Source organism: Crotalus tigris, unplaced genomic scaffold (genome assembly GCF_016545835.1).
Source record: "Crotalus tigris isolate CLP2741 ecotype Arizona unplaced genomic scaffold, ASM1654583v1 scf7180000019856.1557650, whole genome shotgun sequence".
Taxonomy (NCBI): Eukaryota; Metazoa; Chordata; class Lepidosauria; order Squamata; family Viperidae; genus Crotalus; species Crotalus tigris.
Window position 1 is genome coordinate 781,829 of NW_024097742.1, and position 10,672 is coordinate 792,500.

The window sequence follows — 10,672 nt, forward strand, 5'->3', positions numbered from 1 at the left end:
AATCAGTTCATACCTCCACTGGCAGTTAAAAGGAAGAAACAGCCAAGACCACACATTGCTGCTCGAGGCACGAAGCTGAAAACACCAGCCTGAAGATGACGAATGGGACTTCGTCGAAACGTCGCCAAGACACTTCCAATTTTACGTGGGAGAAAACCCGAACAACCAAAGACCTACATACAAATACCCGCGAAAACCTCAGAAAACAAATATATATATATATATATATATATATATATATATATATATATATATATATATATATATATATTAAAAAGCACTATAAATGAAAACTATTGGGATAATATTTTGTCTTACAGTGTTCTTAAGAAATTTAGTAATTATGATACATAAGCGGCAGTGATCAGTAAATTATACATTTAAGCATCTCTGCTGTAAACATTTTAATATAAGACATTGCAAGATTTAGCTAATGTAGCTAAAATTTCCTATTATAAAGGCAAATCCTGGTGAGTACCACAACCTTTCTTTTGGGATAAGCTTCTTTAGTACTATATTTAGATTTGATTATAAATTATGGTAAAAAGGAAATACAGAATCTACTATGAACACAGGCTTAATTCTGTCAGGCTAAATGTGGTACTGAATCTCACCCCCAGAGCCACCTTCATTTTATGGAAATGACTTGTAATATTATGTTTAGCTCTCATAAGCAATTGTGGAGCAATCTCCCCTAACCAGAAGCCCTCCAAGATACCTTTTAACCAAAATGTCCATAATTCTAATTCAACATGTTAACATGGCTGGGAAATTGGACAGTTATAATCTCAATTCACAAGAGACTCAAAGTTAGAGAAGAATAAGGGGAACTAATGCGTTTAGGCCAGTTAATCAGAGTGAAAATTCAGTAGAGCTCTGAAAGTTATAATGAAACTTTAATCTGAGCATCAAATTGTGTAGCTTTCCACTGAAAAACAATTACAGTATTTTATTCCTTTCTATTAAAGGCATACCCCCATTTTTTCCTAAGAGATTAATGTCCAAGATAAAAACTAAATAGTGTTTTTTCAGCGGTTGAGAAATAGGTAATATAACAGAAATTATTTCTACATAGTACAGACATTAGCTTGCATGCTGCAGCAAATTCATTTTGTTGTTAATGAGGTTAAATTGATACATTATAGTCAAAGTACAACTTCTAGAATAAAGACAAGTTCACAATTTCTTTAAGCGCATTGCCTGCCTCACCTGAGATATACTGAACAAGACATTTTACTAAACAATTTAAGGGCTACTATATAAATTAGTCTCCTATATCTCAAAAAGATAATGTTATAAAATGTGGCTTCAAAAGCTTGGCATTTCCCAAGTAACAGGATTCCCAAGGATGTGTTCTTACTTATTTACTGTTATTCACTTTATATCACTTCCCACTCATCCTCAAAACCATCAGAGTGAAATGATATAGAAGCATCACTGTGTTTCTGCATGTTATGAGAATGCTGGAATGTCTTTGTGAGGCGCTGAATGAGATTTCCTGAAGAACTAATTGCCCATAGTTCATCTAGAGGGGTAACTGGGAACAATAACAGCGAATTAGTTTTAGTATATAATAAGAAGAACCAATAACTCAAGAAATCTAATTTACTTCCAACTAGAAAAAATTAAGGCTGAATTATACTTAAGAATATGGCCATTGAAATCAATGGAATTTGAGATCAGCATTAACTTTTCTCATTGATTTAATGCCTTTGCAATAACAACCACAACAATGGAGTACTGCTTGGATACCATTGGCACTGAAAAAATCCCCACCAATTACAAAAGACAGCTGCTGTACTTGGAACAGCTTATATGAAGCTACCTTTAATACCAGTAAACGACATTTGACTATCCCAGGTCCTTGGGAAGGATTAGAAAGGTGGATAAAAATGCCAAACTCAGTCTAAAAATCAGGTTGAGTGTGCAACCAACCAATAATAATATATTAAACTTGTAAACTAAGTTTGAAGAAACAAACATTTTTTTTCCAATTTTGCTTAAATCAAAAAATAAACAGAAAACAGAAAAAGTCCAATTATTCAGTTGAAAGTAGTTGTTAGAATAAAATGTGCTTGATATTACTTTGTCTACGTACAGATATCTGCTTGCATGGTCTGCATTTGTTTTGATAGTGAATAGCTCATGTGTTCTATAGTAAGGAGTTAATCCAATGGCAGTGTGTTATTCCAAATGGAGATCAAAACAATTAAATAAGATCTCTTCAAGGACTTAAAATCTAAATGTAGAGAGGAGTTGTGTGAAATTAAGATCAAACTGATTAGAACAGCTAGTATATTTCAGCTTTCTGATCCTGAATAAATAGAATTCCTGCTATAATCCCCCAAAGACTACATAACATATTAGTGTATACACATACACACACACACATACACACACACACACACAGATATACTCACTTGCCAAACAAGAAACATTTCCTGGAATCTTCTTCCAATAATCACCTGCAGGATTTTTATCTGTGATGCCATACCGGCGGGCTACATCTCCATTTGGACAACGCGCCCATACAGTCTTCATGCTTATTACCAATTCACTTGCCTGAAGCCCTAAAAGCCAAGACATTTGAAGTACAAACCCACTGAAACAGCTTTGAGACAGATACTACGTACACTGTATTCAAAAGAAACTTCTCATTAGAATAAATGAAATCGAAGCATAAAAACAAAACAAAAAAGGGTATCTTCATAGTTTTTAGTCTTCACAGAACTATATGTTGTTGTTGTTGCTGTTGTTGTTGAGTGCCACATTTAGGATGCTGGAAGAGGGAGTAGGTTTTGTTGCATAAACAGACAAAATGGGTTACAAGGATTTAAGTACATTAATTAAGATGGGGCCGAGCATTGGCAATATTCAAGTTACAACCAAAGCATATATTTGTTAAGTAATTTTACCTGGAACCTGGTCCCAATTTGTGCCTACTGGCATTTCCTCTGTAATCCCAGTGCGCACATGAACATTCCATTTGTTGTCAATGGCCCATAGACTCTGATCATTAGGACTTGAGTACACACTGATCAAGTGGACTCCGGCTGCCTACAAAAATAAAACATAGTGTTTGATGTTACAGATCCTATTTGAATTGGCAACTAACTGAAGGGAGAAAAGAAATAAATGGACAAACCCTGATCAAATTAGTCAATTCTGGAAAAAGAAAATCTCAACATCACTGAAATACTTAGTGATATGTCTACATATTCACCATGAATTGAATATCAATGGTGTTTCATAGGTTCAATTTCACCCCTCCACCAATAAGCATGCACAAATAATAAAAGAGGAGAAAATTGTTAGAAATTTCAACTGGTACAAAATAAAACTAGGTTTAGGGAAATCAAGGGTCCAAAACATCGACCACAAATTTTGTGAAAGTTATATTACTTAAGGTGCTTTTCTAACCCAATCCAAAGGTTCTTTTATATATATATACATTTATGAGAATAACAGCCATAAAATACGATCCAAAATATAGCAGTTAAATATGTTTCATACTTAGCGAAATAAATACATAGGATAATGTGTAAGTGAATAACATTTGTAGAAACTAAGAATATATCCATAAAATGTTAATATAAAATTAGTCCAATCCTTTAACATATTATTAAATCTAGTCACAAAGACCATCTATTGCTCCATCTTGCCAATTTGACATTTTTATCTATCTATTTCTAAAGAAGATATTGCTTGAATTTTAAGTAGTGCCTTCAGTCTTCAAAATTTTTCCAAATTTAGAATTCCTTTTCTGAATTCTAAAGTTTTAGTACTGCCCATTTATGTAAAGCTGATTAAAATTATTTTTACCACAATTAATGGAATGCATTGATCTCTATTTTTAAGATTCTGTTTTGTAATTTTTAGAAATTATTTGATGCATACTATTGTATAAATCACTATTTTAGAGTTATGAAGACTTTCCTGGAATAGTCCAGCGTTGTTGAAACACAATTTTTACTAGCATGTCCATCTTATCTGAAAACCAACTAACTAAAAAAGTTGTTCTAGAAGGTTGTATGCATTTAATTAATGAAATTATGTTTATAATGCCTTCAATGGTATATACTAGAGTTTCATCAATGTTCTGGTTGGTCTCCATCGCCTTTTCTACTGTTGTGGGAAAACCCAATGGAAAAGACAAGAGACAGCAACACAAAACAATAATTCTTACTTTAAGATTCAGAGGTTTATTTTGCTAATGATTTGGAACATAGCAAGCATAATAACACAACATCGCTTACATTAATAACCCATTGCAATGAGGACTATATGGTATAGCAATTCCAAAAGGACAGCTACAGGCCAATGGCAAATCAATCAGGTCCAGACCCAACTCTTTATACCCTTTCCCATTCTAAGACTGTAGTCAGATGGTCTGCTGACTTTTGTTGACCTTCTGCTGAACATAACTATCCACATATATCCGTGTACATTGGAACTCGCATCCATCAGCTACTTTCAGTTCCCTATTTCTTACTGTTCCAGTCCTTATGTTCTAAATATACACAGAATTACCTACTTTACAATTTCTATTGCACAAAACTCAGCAGATTACAAATAGTACGTCCTTATTGAGAAACAGCATAAAGTTCAAGTTAAAGCTTCAAATCACTTCTGTGGGGGCCTATTTCAGGTTTGTTCTAGCCCTATCTTATTATATGAGAAGGGGGCTATATTTTCATCTCCCACACTACTTTGTACAGAAAACCTGAAAAGGCCACATAAGCTTTCATGAACTTCATTCAACTGAGATCCCAGAGCTACAGGTAACCCTGACACCATTTTTTTTTCTAGAACGGATATTCCCCTAGGTTTTAGCCTGGCACCTTAACCACTATAAAAAAACTGGCTCTCTAATTATATTCCAGCAGAGATGAAATATATAGCTTGATCCAGTGGTGGGATTCAGCCAGTTTGCACCACTTCAGCAGAACCGGTAGCTAATTTTTTATTTCCCAGGCCCAGAATGGACTTCCGGAAGCGGCATCCACACAGAGAACCAGTTGTTCACATATTTGAATCCCACCACTGGCTTGGTTTGATAGTCCAAATTCAAATATGGATTTTCAATGTCCTTCATCACTAGGTATTTTTTGCTGTGGACCATAAAGATATGTTAAACCTTTATTTATTTATTGTTTATGATAACAAAGGGACTAACATTAGAAAGCAGAATAGTTAAGTGGTACTTGCTATTCTAGCTACTCTTAAGTTCAAGTTCTGATTAATTCTACATTATCACTTAAATTATGTTTCCAAATAGCTAATCCCTACTTTTTAAATGCAAAGGAGCTTTAAAGGGGGGAAAAGTAAACAGCCTATTTAATCCTTTTTTTAATCACAAAACAATTTAATCTCTCTTTTATAACTGAGAACCTGGATGAAAACCACATGAGCAGAAGTTCAACTGTTTAAAAGGAATCCAACTGAAGGTTGCCAAGAATATAGTTGCCTTCTTGCAGTTTTCTACTTGCACCTGTCTATTCCAATTTTCACCTGTCCAGCAGAAAGAAATACATTATTATTTCATCCTTTAAAATATAGAAAACAGACCCAAAACAGAGGTCAGCAATTTTATGAATCGAGGCTGCAATACATTCCTCTGCATATGGGATCACCAGAATGTAGTAATTTTGGACCAGTTTTGAGGACCACATTAAGAGCAAGAATGGGAACTGTAACCCCCTGGGAAGTATCTTTCACATTTCCATACTTAAAACAGCTAAAATTAGTGCCACCAACATCCAGTAATAAAATAGCCACTAAAATTAACCATTATGCTACTGAGAACCTGGGGGAGGGTTGCAACTGATATGCATAAACAGCTCTGAGCTACAAGTTGTTTATCTCCCCTTAAAGTGTTCTAAATTTAATCTTGCTGAAATAGGGCCATATTTATATAAAAATCTATACGTATATTATTTTATTATGTTATGCATATCTATATTGAAGACACTGAAGTTTGACATTGGGAAGCATTGGTGTGTGTGAGAGAGAGGGGGGAGGGGAAGAGAGAGGGGCACACTGATGATGGAATTGTTTCTTTGTTTAATTATGGCTAGCACCAAGTTTGTTAGCTTTTAGTACAGTTAAAGATCTATTGACTGACTTAGCCTTTTGGCTGACCTTATACTACAGTATTAGCACATTTCAATTTTTTTGATCCTGTTTTATGACTGTTGGTTTCAAAATGTTGTATTGTTTTAAATTTTCAATGGCTTTATTGGTTGGTTTTATCACAACAATTTGGAATTATTTTTTAAAGAAAAGTAAGCTAAAATTGTTGTACCAATAAAAAATTAATAGCAGGAATTAGTCACATACATAAATATAGTAAGTAGATAATTAAGGAGAAAATAAAATGAGTAAGAGAAAAACCAGCTGCTAAAGGTAGTAAGGTTTCATTTTAAATAAATACAATTTGCAACTCCATCAAACTTCAAGGATAGTACTGCCCAATCACTGCTATAATGAGAATATTCCCTCACTGAGCTTACCCTGCAATCTCATTTTACATACTTCATTTTCAAAGTAAAATTCAGTACCCGAAGGAAAATTTACTCGGAACATGTGCTCCCACTGACACATGAGTGTCATCTTAAAACCTTTTAATAGACCCATGCTCTATGGCATGAAGGCGTTAGTCTACGCTTTCTACTTTATTTGAAAAAAAAATAAATAAGGTGAGTTCTTCCATTTATTCTAAAATCTTAGGTTGGTGCATTTGCCCCCTTTTAGGAAGTTTTAAGACAGAATGGGAAAGCAACTGTTTATATGATGGTATGCTTCAAGAACAGAATTGTTAACACAAACATCAACAGGTCTTAAAAAATCTTAGATGTGAAAGATTCTATATATCCTGCTAACTTAAACACTCCTGTTTACTTCAGCATTCTCTCAGATTGGACTATTAAAAGTTTATTCCCAGAGTATAAATTATATTTCAGTTTTCTTTCCCTGCTTAAAGTTTTCTTGCCTATGCAAATAAATCATGGCCTTCATGTTCACATATTGAGACATATGTGTTTGTGTGTGTGTGGGGGGGGGAAATCCCACATTGGAAACAGCATCATTTATCATTTCTCCATAAACAAGGCAATAAGTGTTATATTAAGTATCATTTTTCTCTTGTTTAATGCTGCCCTAGCTTTCAACAAACAGAAGTTGTTTCATCTCAGTGGCTCTAACTGTCAATTCGTTTGTTAATTATAATAATTCTGCAATAATGATAAATTCTGTTCCTGCAGTTTATCGGCAAGCAGAAATGCCCTTCTTTCCTATGGCTGACAGAATGTGGCTAGTTTAAGGTCACACAGCTGGTTTCATGCCTAAAGTGGACGTTACAGTCTCCCAGCTTCTAGGCCACAGTTGTCAAACTTGCCACATCATGACTTTTTGCATTGCCGGCAATGGGGTGGGCGCGGCTTTGGTATGATGAAACCGGCCTGCGGGCCGGCAGTTTGACACCCCTGTTCTAGGCTAATGCCTTTACTCCTGGAATTATCAATTCATTTGTTAATTTTTATATTTCTGCAATAATGAGAGATTATGTTTAAACTTTTAGCCCTAGGCAATAATAAACTGAGGGCTTATATTGCTTAAGGCTATCCAATTACAGTAACTCCTTGATAAAGCAGTAGAGATCATAACATAATACTATAATGTAATATTCAATATTGTATCATTTACTGATTAAGCCAACACTGATAGATAAATGGAGCTTAGATTTTGAGTTAAAATAATCTATGCATCCCTTAAAAAACCTGCCTGTTGAAGAAAGTTTCCTGATCTCCAATGTAATATAGCATGTTCTAGATCGCTGAAGTAGCTCAGAACTTCTTCAAATTGCTTTTTGGATTTTAAGATCAGTTAACTTAAATTGAGAAGAGAAATGCTTGTCTTACCAGCTCTATTTCATATAGTATAGAAAGGTCCCTTCAAATGTCTGGAAATGTGTGGAGGGGGGAGGCGTAAAGATATGAGAAGCGAAGGGGGAAAAATGATAGCAGTTTCTATTTTGATAAACATTTACCGTAAGTCATTTTAGAATGGAACCCTATATTAATTTAAAAATATGAAGTGTGCGTATATGATTGAAGTGCTTTAAGCACAAGATAAATTGATCAATAATGATGTGATACTTTGCAAATACTGACTGAATTTAGAATTCTATGGTTCTAAACAGTGTCATATAATAACTATTAAAAAAATAAAACTTCCTCTGCTATTATAGCCATATAATACTTGAATTTGTAAAAGGAAAAAAGAAATCAGGCTTAATTTGTAAATCCCAAGAAGAATTTCTGTAAAACTACAGTATATAGTGCTGAATTATATAAATGTTACTGAATTAGCACAGATAATTGGTTACTTTTGAGATTTTTGAAAGCTAGTGTAGAAAATAAAATTTTCAATCAAAAATAACCAGTGATTTTAAAATGTGCAGTTCTCATAGAGTAAAAGGAAGCTATCCAGCTTGCTTGTAATTTTAAGAAAAAAACAGAATGAGTTTATAGTGTTATAAAAAAACTCTTCAATATCCTAGTTATTCCCTGTATGACATTTACTGTTCTTAATTTATGAACAATACAAGCAGGATAGAAAACAAATATATTATATATATTATATTTGTTTTCACATGGGAGAAAACCAGAGCCATCCCATAACCACCAAAAGAACCAATGAAGGGAATAGATCACATTCTTCAGTAATCATTTAATTACCAGTTATTCCCCAGGCCAGACTCAACAGCAGAGGTAAGGCTAAATTAATCTAAGAAACTTGAGAAAATTTGAGCAAGATGACACTATCTTTAGGTTGCAGATTTATGATTGTGTAAGTATGGCCAGCAGAACATAATTTTGGAGTGTTAAAATGAGTAAGAAAATGTAGCACTTCATTGGCAAATTGATTTGTAAGTTAGGAAATACATCAAATGGGAGAAAACTATACTTGCAGAGCTTCATATTTCAAAGAAATCCTAGGCTGTATGTGCACTTCATCCCCATCACTGTGAATATGATACAACATAATCTCAGTCAAAATAATCGACTTTCAATGTACTCTAAATGGTTCAATACAAAGTATTTGCAGGTTAAACAGTAGATTAAAGTTAGCAGATTTTGGCACATTATTTATTTAGACAAGATAATGGTGGTGCAGTTTGGCAGTTCAAGTGGTGTAGTTTGGCAGTTCAAGTCTCACCAGCTCAAGGTTGACTTAGCCTTCCATCCTTCCAAGGTTGGTAAAATGAGGACCCAGATTTTGGGGGGACAGTATGCTGACTCTGTAAACTGCATATAGAAGTCTGTAAAGCATTGTGAAATAGTATATAAGTCTAAGTGCTATTGCTATTGCTATTTTCAAATTTGCATGGAGTAACACCAGGTGTTATTATATAAACAAATTATTAGTTAATTATGGAAAATAAAACAATTGCTTGTTCACCAAGATTTGTTTTATTTACTTTGTATTGTTGTTTGGCAAGAGAGCAAAATCTTATTTATTTCTTTATTGGGTTTAGATACTACTGAATCAACTCATATGCTGAGAAGATATAACAAATAAAACCACTATGAACCAAGTTGTTGCCTTCAAGTCACAAGTTGGTTGCTTTGGTCACTGCTTGTTTCCCTTCTTCAGTATGGGGGACAGCAGGATGGTAATCACTGGAGTGAGGTGCAAAGTGGAAATTAATATTCTGTCCCTTCTGTTTTTCTATCTGCTTACCTCTGCAATGAATAGCAGCTGCCAATCCTGACATATGCAGAATGAAGTAAATGATGATATAAGAGAACATATGACTGAAATGGCTTTCAGAGTGTTATCTTGATTTTGCTGTGAGAAAGCTCTAAGGGGCCCAGAGGCAGGGAAAAGGAGAGAAGAGGGAGCCATTATCCCTGCAGCTGCTATGAGGAGTCATGCCAAAGACAAGCGGTGTTACTGGTGATTTAGGAATTTGGGAAAAATTCAGGCTTCAGGGACGGGATAATGTTTCAAGTGCTTTAATCAGCACCAGTTATATCAGCAGGTCTGCTTGGTATTTTCTTTTTTCATAGTTTTATGTTTGCCTTGAATGTATTCTGTATTAGCAGTTTTAAACAGAAAATAACTATTGATGGACAGGCTTCAAGAAATTTAATCTTAGTTATGTCACAATCTGTGTTGTATTCACATCACCAGGCTAGTTCAAAAACATGTAAAATTCATCAAATTTTCATATGCAAACCAGAGCATTCACAAACCACACTTCATATCCTTTTATTCTTCAACATAGAAGTCACATGTACATGAAGATACTTGGACTCCCTAAAGTCACATGTGAAATTCCAGCAGAATATCACACTAAATGTTCCAACCCAACTTCATTCTGATAGTGTAGCTATTCAACAGAATTTCTAAGCTCACAGCTTTAATCTTCTTTAACATCTTTAGATCCATAACTGGATAAATGCAAGATCGTTTCATGTCAATATCATACAGAAAAGTGACTATTTGAAAGTTGAAAGAAAAGTGGTTATTTTACCTGGATGGGTGGCTCAATCATTATCCATGCAGGCAGCATCAAATTTGGATTCAGAGGCTGAGTTCCAACTCGGAAATAAATCCCACCATAGCTGTCACAGGCCCAGATGTGCTGATTTCCACATGCTAAGCT

General features: G+C 34.4%; 1 protein-coding gene across 4 annotated transcripts in view; it reads right to left on the reverse strand.

Moving 5' to 3' along the window:
* Positions 1 to 877: 877 nt before the first annotated feature.
* Positions 878 to 10,672, reverse strand: part of TECPR2 (tectonin beta-propeller repeat containing 2) — a 44,140-nt gene continuing 34,345 nt past the window's right edge. For 3 of the 4 annotated variants that reach the window (XM_039364794.1, XM_039364793.1, XM_039364792.1), the window contains 4 exons: positions 10,541 to 10,672; positions 2,916 to 3,057; positions 2,421 to 2,570; positions 878 to 1,537 (listed from right to left, as the gene is read on the reverse strand). The exon at positions 10,541 to 10,672 is cut by the window's right edge and continues 17 nt beyond it. In XM_039364794.1, coding sequence (XP_039220728.1) covers positions 1,380 to 1,537; positions 2,421 to 2,570; positions 2,916 to 3,057; positions 10,541 to 10,672 — 582 coding nt within the window. In that variant the 3' untranslated portion in view covers positions 878 to 1,379. Of the gene's footprint in view, positions 1,538 to 2,420; positions 2,571 to 2,915; positions 3,058 to 4,256; positions 9,026 to 10,540 lie in introns of those variants that run through there. The other variant, XR_005559322.1, reaches the window with a different exon arrangement.